Source organism: Ursus americanus, chromosome 5, assembly GCF_024610735.1.
Source record: "Ursus americanus isolate L20-20 chromosome 5, mUrsAme1.1.p, whole genome shotgun sequence".
Taxonomy (NCBI): domain Eukaryota; kingdom Metazoa; phylum Chordata; class Mammalia; order Carnivora; family Ursidae; genus Ursus; species Ursus americanus.
Genome location: NC_142131.1, coordinates 10,545,834 through 10,561,391, shown reverse-complemented (window position 1 = coordinate 10,561,391; position 15,558 = coordinate 10,545,834). Strand labels below are relative to the sequence as shown.

The following is a 15,558-nucleotide window of genomic DNA, read 5'->3' as shown; positions in this document are numbered from 1 at the left end:
TGAAAGGTATTATGAACAAAATTTAGGAATTGTGTTTGGAGAGTAAAGGAAGGAGAAATGGTTATAATAATGGAGAAGCATGTTTCAGGGGTAATGATAATTATCAATGATTGATAATTATTAATAATCATCTTCAGATTTTTAGTAGTATGCCCCATATACTTAAAAAAAAAGACTTAGAAAAAACTTTAATGTAGATATGGTTAGTTGAAGTAAGAACAGCAGATAAACAGTGTTTACCTGTTCATTCATTCATTCATTCATTCATTCATTCATTTCATCCAAGAAATGAATGATGAAGCAGCTATATATATATATATATATATATATAGCAACTGTTTAATGTCCGGCACTGATCTGGCCACTTGGGGTACACTACAGCCACAAAACAGAAAAGAGAAAGAAAAAAATCCTGACTTTGCGAAGCTTAACTTCTTAGTGAAAAGATGAGATTGGGAGGTTGCCAAAATCAGGAGTAATGTTCTTTTCTAGGGCAGACCTACGTTTGCCTCTTTTAAAAGGAACAATAAGTTCATTTTCATTTTCACTTGTCCTCCTATATCCTTCTTCGTTGATTTTTTTTTTCTCAAAGATCACATATTTATGCATTACTTTAGAAAAAGATTTGCCTTTTGTTTGAGAATAATTTCAGAGCTTCAGAAAAGTTGTAAGAATAAAAATAGCACAAAGAATATCCTATTATTCTTAGATCTAGATTTACCAACATTTTACTTCATTTGTTCTCTTCTGTGCTCTTTTTCTGTCTTATAAATACAGAAGAATGTATATTCCTCATTTTATATTTACCTAATGTTCTGATGTTTCCTTATAATTAGGATCATGTTATGCATTCTTACTGGAAATACTGTATAGATCATGATATGTCTTTCTCGGGGTACCCTATCTGGAGACACACAGTGCCCGTCTTTCCTTCATTAGCAGTAGTATGATGCACCTACTTAAGGTTTTGCCCAATTTCTTTAGTATGTTACTATTTTTTCCCCATTGCAACTAATAAGACATTTTAAAATCATGAAAATATTCTGCTTTTATCAAAATTTTCCCATAAGTTTAGCAGTCATTAGTCTTGATTTTTGCCTGATCTAATCTTCATGTGATAGTTGCAAAATAATGATTTTCCAACCTCAGCATTTCCTTTATATTTGCCAGTATGTATTGTAGTGTAAGCAAGAGCTCTCTCTCATTCCTTCTGTATTCATTTATCTAACTATTGACAGTATGGAGTCATGATTTTTCTCCTTTTTCAGTGGTTTATAATTCATTGCTGTCCTTGCCAGTGAGAGCCTCTTCAAGCAGGCTTCTGTGCCCTTGTGATTTGCTTCCATTTTTTTTAAGGCAATTCCTCACATTCTGGCCTAACAAGATGTTCCAGGCTCATTTTTGTACCTACCCTGCCCTAGTGATGGAATTAGCCATTTCTCCAAAGAGCCTTGGTTTCTTTGGCAACTAAGAGAGCTCTTTGTTACTAAGGTGTGTCCTTGCTTCTTGGCCCCTTCAGCAGACAGGTCTATGAAATGTATGTGTATGTGCACATACACACGCATGCCCATATACATGCATATTCACATACGTTAGCATACTTTGCATAGTTTCACTCCATACTTCCCATTGTGCCTTGCTGGTGTATTGCCACTGTGTTCTTTCTTGCCTTCTTCCTTTACCATAGTTGCATTTTCTTCGTTCCGTCATGAGAATGACTTCGAGCAATCTTCTGGATCCCAGCATCAGCATTTACTCATTTACTTAATTCTCTAATAAAACTAACAGTTTCAGAATCGCTTTGCCTATGACACTAAAATAAACAAGGCTTCTAAGAAGGTTTAGGATTTGTTAGTTTTCTTTTCACAACCCCATCTTGCACAAGACTGAGAGTACATTATTAGATATTTATTAGATATGTAAGTGATTTGGCCTAGTTTCCTCCTCCCTCTTCAGTGTGTTTATCATAATCACTTGAAATATAATTGAAGTCGTTTGATCTTGCTTTCTGTTTTAGATTTTTTCCTCCCCTTCCCATTTTCATTGTCATTTTTAATATGAAAAATACTAATGTGCTTCCAAAAGTGAAAACTATACACATTTTTTTGAAGATTATACACACACACACTCAGAGAAGTATCATTCCCTCTTGTATTCTTTCCTCTCCATTTTCGCCACCTCACCCCTCATAGGTAATCATTTTCATTATTTATCTGGTTTATCTTCCCTTGGTTCTTTTGATAAAAGTTGACAGAAATATGTATTTCTTAACACTTTTCTTTTTACACAAGAGGTAGCATACAATATATGTTCTTTTATACTTTTTTGTTGCATTTTGTAATATCTCCTGTAACTCATACTATATAAGTTCATAGAAATATTTTTCATTTTTAACAGCTGCATAGTATCCCATGGTGTGTAGGTACCGTGGTTTATTCAATCCATTGCCTATGCTTTGACGTGTAGGTGGTTTTCAATTACTTTGCAATTATGGGTTATACTTCAATGAATAACCTTGTGCATATGTATTTTTGTATTGTTGCAGGTTCATTTTCAGGGTAAATTTCTAGAACTGGGATTATGGGTCAATAGGTTTCACATGAAATCAGTTTTAACCATGAAAATGAGAGGTGACTATGAGGCTTCCCAGTGGACGTAGCAAATGGCATGGATTCGTTTTTTTCATTAAAAACAGTGATAAATTGCCTGTCATTTGTCCTCAAATACTCTACTAAGCTATGGGGATATGGTGGTGAACGAAATTGGACAAAATGCCCATTCTCATTTTAGTTGACAATCTGGTAGATCTACATAGGCCAGAAATACAGAACAAAGACATCTTGGCTAGACTTGGGATTCCCCTTTACTGGATTTTGATCTTGCCAAAATCAGGGATAATGTTCTTTTCTAGGGCAGACCTACTTTTGCCTCTTTTAAAAGGAACAATAAGGTGAATATTTCAATACACTGAGAAGCAAACAGTTTTTCTGTGTTCTCCCTTTTTATTCTTCACACAACATTAAACATTTATTTAAAGAATACCTGTACTGATTCTAGACCTCTGCTTTGATTTTTTCCATGGTCTGTGCAGTTACAGACCCCTTTTTCTGACTCTCACTTAGGGGAGGGTAGATATATTTCTTTTCTACTACAGTCTCATTAGTAGAAAACAGTCATTTTCTGCTGCTGACAACAGTTTCAGAGAGGTGTGTTTATATTCCTATTACCGTCTGTAGCTTAGAGATTATTGTTTGTGGTAAGATATACAGTCCAAACTCTGCAACTTCATTTGAAGCCGATTCATTGGGCAAGACTCTCTCTGCTCTTCTAATGTTAGTATTAGAGATTAAACATTCATTATGCCACCAATTTAGTCAACATTTCAAATTTATCCTGTGGGAAAGATACATATAGGTCTTATTGTAACTGACCTAAGTAACATTATCAAGGTTAATGCCATTTGTTTCTCCCATTAATAAAGGAGGAAAGTCAATACTTGTATGGAGAGTTTATTGTAAGGTATTTCTAGGCCCTAAAAGAGGACTTCCACCAAAGACTTCCCAGCAATCCTACCATATAAATGGTAGAAGAAACAGAAGGAATGGATGATGATATTGGTAGAGATGTCTTTAGAAGGATAAGATCAGGGGTCTTATCACTGAGCCCAGGGAAGAGCCTGGACACAGTGAGGTAACAGAATTACACTAGAAGCAATTATAATAGTCACTTGTTAGTAAGTATCTACTTGAGTGCAGGATATACAGACAGTGTATTAGGCCCCTTACATATATTATGGAATCATCAAGACAGTCTTGTAAAGTAGTTCCTTTTGGTCTTATTTTAAAGATGAGAAATCTGAGGCTCACAGAGTTGAAGTAACTTAGGCTTCTCTTCCTGCTGTAATTGAATTCCATTTTTAAATATTTATTTGATTTATACCTTTATAAAGAGAATAATTGTAAATTCTCTTCATTCTGTCTTCTATATCAGCTCTTGCTATTACTCTTTATTTTGCAAATGTGGACCCTAAAATGAGGAATGTAAATGTTATGATATGCCTATCTTGCCAACTGCAATGCAGAATCATATTAGTTTACAGTATAACTGCTGGTAATTCTTGTGGGATTAGCTCTTACTGATGCTGCCTTCATTGTTTAAGTGCTTTCTAAAATTAGTTCCTCTTTATTTTCCAGACTCTATCCACAGAATAACAGGAAGCAAGTTATTTCCAGAGAGGCAAATGAATTTCCTTGCTTATAATTTTATCACAGCATAAAACTATCCTTTTGTAGTCATCTCTTTCTGAGAAGAGTGTTTTTATTGTTTTTAATACATCAGAATTTTAATGATTGTTGTTGGTAGTTAGAATTTGGGGTCATTATTTTCACTGTTTCTTTCTTTTAGATGGAGCCATATGAAACTGCCACTATATGGTTTAATCTAAATTTCAAGGAAATTTGTTATTTCATATAATAGTATGTCACAATAGATAGGGCTGACTCCAAACACAGTACATCAAGGCTCTGGCTCCTTTTATTGCCATCCCCTTGGTTCTGTACACCTTCATGTGTTGGCTTCATTTTTAGGCTGATAATAGGATGGTGACTGCATTTCCTATAATCATACCTAGGATGGTAACTTTCAGTGAAAGTTTAGGGACTTCCTGGTGTACCTTCCTTAGGAATGAGAAAATTTTCCCCGGAAACTCTAAACAGAGCTGTTTTGTTTGTTTGGTGGTTTGTTTTTGTTTTCCATATCATTGGTCAGGTGGCCATTTCTAAATTAAACCCTGGGAAGAGAAATGAAAATACCATGATTAGCTCAGAATTATCATTTGTGTTTCAATAGATTCTGAAGAGTTAACCACCATTACCACTGTATCTAGTACTTTAAGCATTGAGGTTAATACAGTCAAATTGGGAAAATGTAGGAATGTGAAAAAAAATAACTTGAGCAACTTGGTTAATACAATTTCTCTTAAATTTGCAATTGACATCCTAATTTTGTATATTAGGGGTAATTTCTAATGTTTAGTTCCTGAAACATTTTGCACAAAGATTTTAGAAAACTAGAAAACAAATGTCAATTCTTTAACTGTTTTGTTGGGTGTTTCAGCCCTCTTGAATAGAAAAACTGATGAGGAATTAGACAGCGTATGCTAACTAAAAATTACCTTCACTTTCTCAAAGAAAAATATTGGAAACAAATACTCATAACCCGTCCCCAAAACAATTTAAAACAGTGCTTTACGACACAAAACAACAAATGGGAACAATACTTCTTTGTTATTCTGTTTTATTTCTACTGAACAGTAAAATTATTAGTATTTTATGTTGATGTACACTACAAGACATTTTAACAGTCTTGGTAGCAGCTTCTAAAAGCTGACCAGTCATCACTTCAAGGCTGTCTTAGTAATTTTTATCAAGTATGTAGTTTTTAAAACCCTAAATTTGATTTTTAGCTACTTTTGTTCTGCTTCATTAAATTTAATATTGTATGTCTTCATTACATTTGTGCTCAATGTTACTTGACCACAAAATGTTTTCTGGTTATTAACATCAGCATATCAGAATTAGAAAACAAATTTGATATAAGTATTTAACCAGAAACACTCATTAAGAAGATCTTATTCAAATTTGAAAATAGTTCTAATTTCTAAAACACTACTTTCAATGTGAAACTTAACGTATTATCAGAATAAACACTAAGGTTATTCAAAGTAAATAGAGTATAGGAATGTGTCAATTACTGTGTTTATGTTAGATAAAAATTGGCATTTTAGGATGTCTAGTGGTGTGTTACTAGTAGGATCATCTGTGCTTTTTCTGCTTAAAGGGTATTATGCTGTCTTTGTCATTGCTTAAGTGATAAAAGTAGTGAGTAATAAAAGGTAATAAAAGAGAACCTCATGTTGTTCTTTTTTTGGTATGTTTTACTTTTTTGTGGACATTGAGCCTTAGAAGAAAATTTGCTTTGCTCCATTAATAATTAGACATCACAGTGTGCTTATTAATTAAGAACATGAATCATTTGTATATTATTTTAACAAATGTTGTGTAACATCAAATTTTATTTGATAGTGCTATTTTCTCATCTCATTGAATGATCTAGAGTTGTCCTGTCCAACCACATGTGGCTCTTGAGCATTTGAAATGTGACTAGTGTGACTGAGGAACTGACGTTTTAATTTTACTGAATTTTACTACAAATTGCCAGATGTGGCTAGTGGCTGTTGCGTTGGACAGAACAGACCTGGAGCGAAAGTGTTTGATCTGGTTTAAATTAATTCTATTAAATGAAAACTTATACGACAGTTAAATCACAAATTTCTGTCTATATTATATAGCAGTTGATCCATTTAATGAAATGTTTACTGCTTTTGTTCAGGAATTATATTCTGTGGTTGTTTGGATTGTTGTCTCTCTAAGGTGAGATAGATGGATATGGGAGGCAGAGTATAACCACCCATGAGACTGATAATGCATGAATAGGGTTAAAGACAATACAGGGACAAAGATCTCAAGTTTATGGACGGAAAAGTTATAAACACGGTTAATTCATTAACTCTTCCCAGTGTTCTCAGATAGTATTCTTTAAAATCCACAGATACTGTATCCATTCTTTAAAATCCATAGATGCTGTATCTTTAAAAGAATTTGAGAGAGAGAAAAAAAATAACTCCAGGAATCTAATATTTGCAAATTTATTTAAGTAAATAAAGAGGAACAATACTCTTGACTGCACTAGTACAGTTTTGTTTTGTTTTGTTTTGTTTCTGAACCTGATGTGGATTTGTAGCTGTTTTGGTAGTTTAAGATTTTCTGAGTTAGCTTTTAAGTTATTCTTGAAAGTAGTGTCTTTTCTTTTAATCATTGTATCGTTGTGTAATATGAAGAGGCAGAACATTCTTGAAGTTTGAAAAATACTCAAACTGAGGTTTCCATAAAATTTATTAATAACTGCACATTTGCTTTATCTTGCGGAAAAGCATGGTGATTTTTTTTTTATCGTGTTAAGAGTACTTAATGTGAGATCTACCTTAAATTTTTAGGTGCACAATATTGTATTATTAACCATAGCTGAGATGCTGTTGGACAAATCTAGAACTCAGTCATCTTGCATAACTCAAACTTTATGCCCATTGAGTAGCAACTCCCTATTTCACTTTCCTCTCAAACCTCAGCAACCACTAATCTTTCTGCTTCTCTAAGATTGGCAATTTTTTTACTACATTTTTACTTTTGTCTATTTTAATAAAGAACATAGAATTACAGAAGTTTTTTCTGAATTCAGGAGTTTTTCTCATGTCATAAGAAGTCTGTAGTAGTTGGCTCCTGGTATCAATTCAATGGCTGATCATAGGGTCTACATTTATGCAGTTTTCTGCAGTCTTTCCTCATGCTTGTCTTATCCTGCTTATTTGGCTGCTGTAATTTCAGCCATCGCATCTCTGTTTCAGGCAGCAAGAGTCTAGGAGACAAGAACCCATATCACATCAGTCTCTTTTTCAGGAAATCAGAATTTCTCAGTACTCTCCTCTTCTTCCCAAGTCTTTCACCCACCTTGCTAGCAAAAACAAAAACAAACAAAAAGTCAATATTTTTATTAGCAAAAGAAAAGGAGATAGTAAGTGTTGAGTAGACAGCTTATAATATGTCACCCTGACTATTCAGAATATTTTTTGAAGGTTTAATTTGGCAGCATAAACAGCATAAACAGTTCAGCCTTTTTTTTCGTACAGAGGGAATTCTGTAAATGGTGAAACAATCGAGCATTTGACATCTGATCTAATCTTTAGACTTCAGTGACTAAGTCATCATGACCGAGAAGTGTTGTGGTAAAATAAGGAGCAACAGAATATGATTATGTAGACTCAAGTGCTTCTTGAGCTTCTGGCATTGATAACTTAATCTCCTTACTTCAGTCACCTGAATCTTGGCTCTTCTTCCTTACCAAGTCACCTGACAAATAGTGTGACTGGTCTGCGTCTCTTTTTTAGCTCTTGGGCTCCATATGATTTCTGTTTTCATCCTGAAGACTTCCATAAAAAGGCATGCTTAATCAGTTGGAAACTGTTTTATCCCATTCATACGAAGAAGGACTTATCCACTAAATAATTGACCAGGATGGTACTAGATTCAGACTTCCTTTCTAGGCCAAGGCTTTTTGTCCTCTAAATGATTTCCATGCTGTATTTGTGGCTCTATAATAAGATCAGGGAATTATCTTTGTTTTTCTTCTTTTTTTCTTTTTTGTCATCACCATCTTTCCCAGTATCAAGCAGTTTTCCTGGCAGATAATAGCTCAGTATATGTTTGGTGATTGAATGAATGTCATTTAAAAAAAAATGTACTTAAGTATTAAACTTAGTAGCATGCACAGCCCAGTATGTTGCATACCCTATTTTATTTATTTATTTTTAATTTTTTTATTTATTTAAAAAATTTTTTTTATTATATTATGTTAGTCACCATACAGTACATCCCTAATTTTTGATGTTAAGTTCCATGATTCAATACTTGTGTATAACACCCAGTGCACCATGCAATACGTGCCCTCCTTAATACCCATCACCAGCCTATCCCATTCCCCCACCCCCCTCCCCTCTGAAGCCCTCAGTTTGTTTCCCAGAGTCCATACCCTATTTTAAATAGATCAAGGCATTAAGTGTTGTGGTTACCTATGCCTGTCTTCACATGAGACTATATTTGAAATAGATTTGTCTTTACTTGTTCTGCATGTTGCTACCATAGAATGTGGTTGAGCGAGATGTGATGTTCTTAGAGTTTTTAGATCTTCAGTGGTGAAAAACTTGAACTTGTTAATTTCAGTAGTTATTTCCAACTTAAAAACTGTCAGTTCAAAATTTAAACAGTATTAATTGAAGATTCTCCATACCTTTCCCCCACTCCCTTCACTCTAAGGTGATATAAGTTCTGTGGAGATTTGTACCATTTAATCTAAGACATTATTAATTGCAAGCTGTTATACTGAGAAAGAAAAATAGTCAATTTTATTATGAAATAATATGATATTTTCATGCAATGCAGGAATTGTGCATATGAGCTTCTCAATACTTTCACATTCTTCATTGCTTCTAAAGAATTTGGCAGTCGTTTCTGCCTTCACATGCACTTCTTGGTTTGTAATAGTGTCTCAGAACAGAAATTAGCAGTTTCATCAACCTGGGATATTGGGACCTCTTCTCATTTTAAAGACATGGTTGTTTCTTGGAAAAATATGGAATGCACACCATTGTTCCAGTAATAAACATTTGCTTTACCGATAACAATCTATAGCCTAATACTTTTATTTCTTTGTACATATACTGTAACTTTTGCTTCAGTGATAATTCATGATATTATCTTTTTAAAGGCATTCCAAACATTAAACTCATTCCTTGTAATACCAACAACACGTATAATTTTGTTGAAGTGACAACAGTACCAAGAGCTTGATCAACTTTGTGCACATGTAGGCAGTGGTAACTATGTAGTAACTACCACTTGTCTGATGGCAATTCTGAGATGCCTGCAATCAATTGGAAGATGCATGTCAAGGTCAGAGATGTTAAAATATGAAAAATGTGTTTTAGAAACTGAAATACAGTGTATCTATACGAGCAGGTAGGCTTTGGGGCTTGAGGCTCTGGTCCTGCCACTTCTGCCAAAAGAGCCTCTTGTTAATAAGTCCACACGGATTATGCTATGTACTTCTGGTTCTGTCTCCAAGCTTCTTTGAGTCTCCAGTCTGCCTTGTACAATTTTGCCTCTCCGGGTACTGGTAACCCTTGATTATTTTCCTCATGCCATGCTAAGGCTCCACATTTTTCAAATTGCTATGAGAACTCTGAGAAACTGAGTTTGTGGTGGAAAATACGAAGGTTCACTGAAGAGGTGATATTTGAGTTGTAGTTATTTTTAAAACTAGTAAGTTATTCAAAGAAGACTCTTATGAAAAAGGAAAGTTGGATTTCAAGTCAAGCATGCACCAGGGGATGACCCGCGTGAGAGTGTGTGCATGTGGTATATTGTGAGCCTCTTTAGAACACAGGCTATATTCTAGGGTCATGGAAAATCAGTCAGATTTGGGGCCAGATCTAGAAGGGCCAGATCTATATGTTAGAAATATATATATTAAGAATTTAAATTTTACTATTTGTGAAAATGGTCATAAATCATCAACTGTTTTTGAGTGGAGTGATATCATGAGATATATGTTCTAGGAAAAGGATCCTCGTGACCTTATGAAAAACTTAGAGTTGGGAAGAAACTAAAGTCTAATATTTTGAAGCTGTTTCAGTTGTTTACTTGAGAGATATCAAAGCAGAAGCAAAAGCTAGTTTAGGAGGGGAAGGAAATGAAAAACTTTGACAAGATAGTCATACTCAATAGAATGCAGAGAGAAAGCCTCAGTGTCCCCCCCCCCCCCCGCGCCGCCATGGTGGAATGGTGACTAGGTAGATTCCATTACCATTGTTTGAGTTAAGAGGGTTCAGAAGAAGACCAGGTTTAAGGCTAGAAGATGATGGGTATGATTCTTGTTGGTTAAAAATATTTCCTACAGGGCATGTACAGAAAGAACATCTTTGGTATTGGTGGTCTGCAGTTTAGTCATGCCAGAGAAATTAGGGAATGGTGGTTCTGCATAGCACATTCTAAGTGTAAGGCAGGATGAAACATCTGGGATGGAATTCTGAGGAAATCCCAATTCAAGGAATGCAGTATTCTAAGTTGGAAAGCAGGTTGTACAGTCTGGAAAATAAAAAGAGGTTCAATAAAATGTTGGGTATATGTAAAATAATAGACACATATGCATGTTTACCTGTTTTGGGGTTGATTATGAATCTTAAAATGGATTCCTGAAACTATACATTAAGAGATTCTTCATGTACTAGGTACTTCTTGATTCCCAAACATCTCATAGTGTCATTGTTAAATGTTGCCTAGGTTCTTCAAAAGTGGTCTGAGTTCAAAAGGCTATTTAATGCCATGGTTGGGAATTAGGTACCTGTCATTTTATGTTCTTACTCTGCTAAATGAACTGCAAGTTTTTATTCATCTGATTTTTTTCATAGTCCATAAATTCATTATCAAAATGATCAAGAGTTTCAGGCATGCAAAGGACAGGAGTTGTATAAAAATGAGGACTAGGTTACATTGTTTTTTAATAACCTTCAGTATTTTTGTTAAAAAACTTAAATTTATCCTCAAACTAAAATATATAAGAATTTCATTAGCTTTAGATTGTTTACTAAAGATTCAGATAAAACAATAAATTAGAGGAGCATATTAGTCATTCATATCTCCATTGAAGTTCTAAATGTTAATGGTGATTATAAAGATTTATTAAGTTAGTAAAATCTGCACACCTTTGGCTGTTCTTTTACTCTATACTTTTTGTTGTGCTGTTCTTACTAGCAGAAGTTTCTTGGAAGATATGGTTTAGATTAATAGTGCAACCTGATATGTAATTAGAATTAAGGTCTATAAAGATGTATGTGTTAAAAATATAACCTCACATTACCATAAACTAGTCAGTAAAGTAAGAAAATAGGCAAACCTACGGAAAACCTCTGTATGGATACATTTTGAAACAGTATTATAAATATTAAAAACGTTTTTGAGGGGCACTTGCGTGGCTTAGTTAAGCGTCGAACTCTTGGTTTCGGCTGAGGTCGTGATCTCCAAGTTGTGAGACTGAGCCCCAGATTGGGCTCTGCGTTCAGTGCAGTCTGCTTGAGATTCTCTGTCCCTCTCCCTCTGCCCCTCCTGCTGGTGTGTGTGTGTACATGTACACACGTTCTTGCTCTCTCCCTCTCTCTCAAATAAATAAATTTTAAAAAACCCCAAATATATATATACATATACTATATATATATATATATATATATATATATATATATATATATGTATATGTATATATATATATATTTTTTTTTTGCTTTGTTTCAGAGTGTACTTCCAGGTCTGCAGCTTCAGTTAAATCCTCATTTCTGGGGGTTTAGAAATAGGATCAGTTAAGAATTGTATTTACAGAAACTATAGAAACAAATAACTATGTTGTTTACTTAAAGTCAATTAAGAATATTATATGGGGGTATCACTTTAGTAAGTTTTTAATTACCCACACTAATTATATATAAAATCTCTTTGGAAATATTAGAATCATATTTTGAAAGATAGACTCTGATATAATTAACATAGGCAAAATAATCATGTGTTTTATCAGTGCCATTCATTATAATTCCCTTAAATACTTTCATTACCTTCTGCCACTCCAAACCTTTGGGAATATTTTTAAATGTGTTTTAATTTGTTCCAGAATGAGTATTTAAAGTTTTGTTTTATTTTTTTTTTTTTTCCTGCAGATAAGAATGTGCCTTTTGATGAGAGGACTTCATCTTTCTACAATGAAGAGCAGAATTTCTATGTTTAAGGAATAAGAAGCCACTTTATCACTGGGGCGGGGGGTATTTAAGTTACATATATTATGACAAACTTTAATTTGTTGTTGCAATAAATACTGTATCATTTTGTTATGTCTTTGTATGTATAGAAGTGCTCTTAATGGGCTCAGTTGTTGGGAGTGAACTGCACTTATAATAGAAATCTGTGTGAAAATTACTTTAGAGCAGGGTGTTTTCTGATTAGTTACCGTTTTTTGCTTACCATGTTGTAAACAGTTTAAAATATTAATCAGTTAATGTTGTTTTGTTTTGGGTTTTGTTTTGTTTTTTTGGAGGGGTTGCCCATTAGTTGTTTTTTTTTTCTCCATTAAATGTTTTTTGCTGAAACTATAAATCCCAGCAACAAACTGGTGTATAAAAAGAATTTAAAATTTCTTTACAGAGACGTATTCCCATTTTTGTGGGGGAAAAAAGCCAAGTTTATTACTTTGCATTTGGTTTTTTTAAATACTAATAAATGAGTTGTATGCAAAAAAATAAATATGATTTAAAAATTACTTTTAAAGTGGTATAGACAGAATATGTTTACAAAGTAAATCCAAAGAGTATAGAATTATATATTAACAAAAGTATTTTATATGGTTTCTAGAAAAATCTTTCAAAAAAAGTTTATTGTATTTAGCAACTTGTTAAGATACCGACTTTGTTTAGATATTTTAGAAAACAGTGGATTGCAAAGCCATTTTATTTATTTACAGTATTGTGAAAGATAGAACTAATGGCATAACCTTCCAGTCATATATTAAGGTGCAGGAGAGTAAGGAATTAAAGTTACGTGTGTAGACTTTGGAGTCAGACAGACCTGTATACAGAGATTGACTTAATAGCTCTGAACAAATTATTTAACCCTGTTGAGCTTCAATTTTTCACATTCCAAAATTAGAGGGGAACTTACAAGGAAAAGCGTGGGTCACAAATGTAGTTACTTATAGAGGCCAGGGAGGTAATATAAATATATGGTGTCTCTCAGGATAGGCTAAGTCATAATAGTAGTAACAGATGGTCCCCAAATCACAGTGGGTTACAACGAAGATTTATTTCTCACTCATGCTGCCCATTTGTTATGGACTGTGATTTTGCTCTTCGTTGTCTTTTCTTCAGGGTCAAGGCTAATGGAGAAACCTCTGCTTGGAATATTGCCTCGTAGCTAAATGTCCAGACGTGTGAACTGCATGCTAGTTCATAAGCTTCTGCCCTAAAGTGATATATTTCATTTCCATCTACATTTTATTGGTCCAAACAAACCCTAAGGCTACTCCAGAGTTCAACAAGGCAAGGATAGGTAATCTTCTAGCAATGAGGTAAGTTGAAGTACTTGCCCACCCAAAATGCCAACTTAGTTTTATCAGGTATGCTAACTGGCTTCAGCACAGTGAGTCAAGTCCCCCTGATGTCACTGTATTTTTATATGTTGTGTAAGCAGGGACTTAAAGTGAAAATACATTTCCTCTTCTAAAGGGATTAGCCTCTGTTTGGCTCCCATAATAGTGACTATGAGGAAACACTTGCCTAGTGCTACTAAGTCATAGTTTTATTTCCCAAGAGAAGCCAAGACTCCAGATTTCTTGTATGAAGTTTCCGCATTTTGAAGTGTTACTAAAACAGAACACATTTTTGGATTTAAGTTTAGTTCCATACCTACCATTTTGTGATATTTGAAAATCATATACAATAGTATCTTAGAAATAGTAGTAATTAATTTACTGACCACTGTTATTTATAAACTGACTTTTGCATTAAAACTAAATGGAGGTAATAATCAAATCTACCCTAGAATAAGAATTCTGTTTAAGATAAGTAATGATAATTTTAATAAATGATCTCCGAGTTAGGTTTAAAGATGTTACCAAAATGTTTTAAGCAGTGGCAGCAACTTTATTAGAAATACACCATTTCTCTAGGTGACTGACTAGTTTAAAGAGAATATCCTTTAACTGAATATGGAAATTCTGGCATGTTTGTTAAAAATGCTCTTATTTCATTACATTTATATATAAATAGTCATTCCTGAACTGCAAATCTGTTGTTAAATAATCATCATAATAAGCCACACTCTGATTAAAATGCTAGATAGTATGCCAAATTTTAGCTTCATTAAGTATGTAACAAGCATGCTGATAAAATGGTTAGAATTTTCATCTACAAAGCTGTATGTACATTGTAAAACAGCTGGGGATCATAGATGTTGTGAAAACCTGTTACTGTTATCCTTTCCCATTTTGTACTTCTTTGTGGCTATTTTGTTGTTAAGAGCCTAAACTAGGAATTAGAGATCAATAGAGAGTAATATAATTGTGTTCACAGTTTAGGATTAGAGTAAATTAGAGAAAGGTTAGGTTTGGAGTAATTTATAGATGTTGTACACTTGAACTGACTGACCACTGCATGGGGCTAGAAAATTAAGTAGCTTCTTTTTGCCTAATTTCTTGTAATTAGTAGGGAGAGAACCACTACAGTACAGCGAAAACAAGCCCTTGGGCTTGGTACTCCAACTGCACCCAGTCAGCATCTAGGTGGTTACTGGCTTTAGCTGCCTCACTGAAGGTATAATCTATTATGTTGTATCACCTGTCCTTTTATTTTTTTTCTTTTTTTGCTACTTTAGTTTTAATTTTATTCATTTTTACTTATGTACTATTGTTTTTTTTTATTATGTTCGGTTAGCCAGCTGTGTATATCATATATACATCATAAGTTTTTGATGTAGTGTTCAACGATCCGTCAGTTGCGTGTAACACCCAATGCTCATCACCACACGTGCCCTCCTTAATACCCATCACCCGGTTACCCCATCCCCCCACCCCCCTCCCTTCTGTAACCCTCAGTTTGTTTCCTGGGGTCCAGAGTCTCTCATGGTTCGTCTCCCTCTCTGATTTCTTCCCATTCAGTTTTCCCTCCCTGGAAAGATACTTATGTAGTATAGTTTTATGTAATTTATCTCTCTAAGTGAAATAGTAAAGATAGTTTATTTTTCTCATTTTGGGATGTAAAAACTTATATTAAAAAAAAAAAAAGATTGAAAGGAAGAGTGTAGCAAAATAAACTATTCCGTAAACATTTAGAATACTTCCTTGACTACTCTGGCT

The 15,558-nt window shown here is 34.0% G+C and overlaps 1 protein-coding gene across 1 annotated transcript in view; it reads left to right on the top strand.

The window, feature by feature from the left end:
* The window catches only part of FAM174A (family with sequence similarity 174 member A), a 38,087-nt gene extending 25,118 nt beyond the window's left edge, over window positions 1-12,969 (top strand). The window contains exon 3 of the mRNA XM_045808341.2: window positions 12,374-12,969. Within this exon, the coding sequence (XP_045664297.2) occupies window positions 12,374-12,377 (4 nt within the window). The 3' untranslated portion in view covers window positions 12,378-12,969. The remainder of the gene's footprint in view (window positions 1-12,373) is intronic.
* The last annotated feature ends 2,589 nt before the right edge of the window (window positions 12,970-15,558 follow it).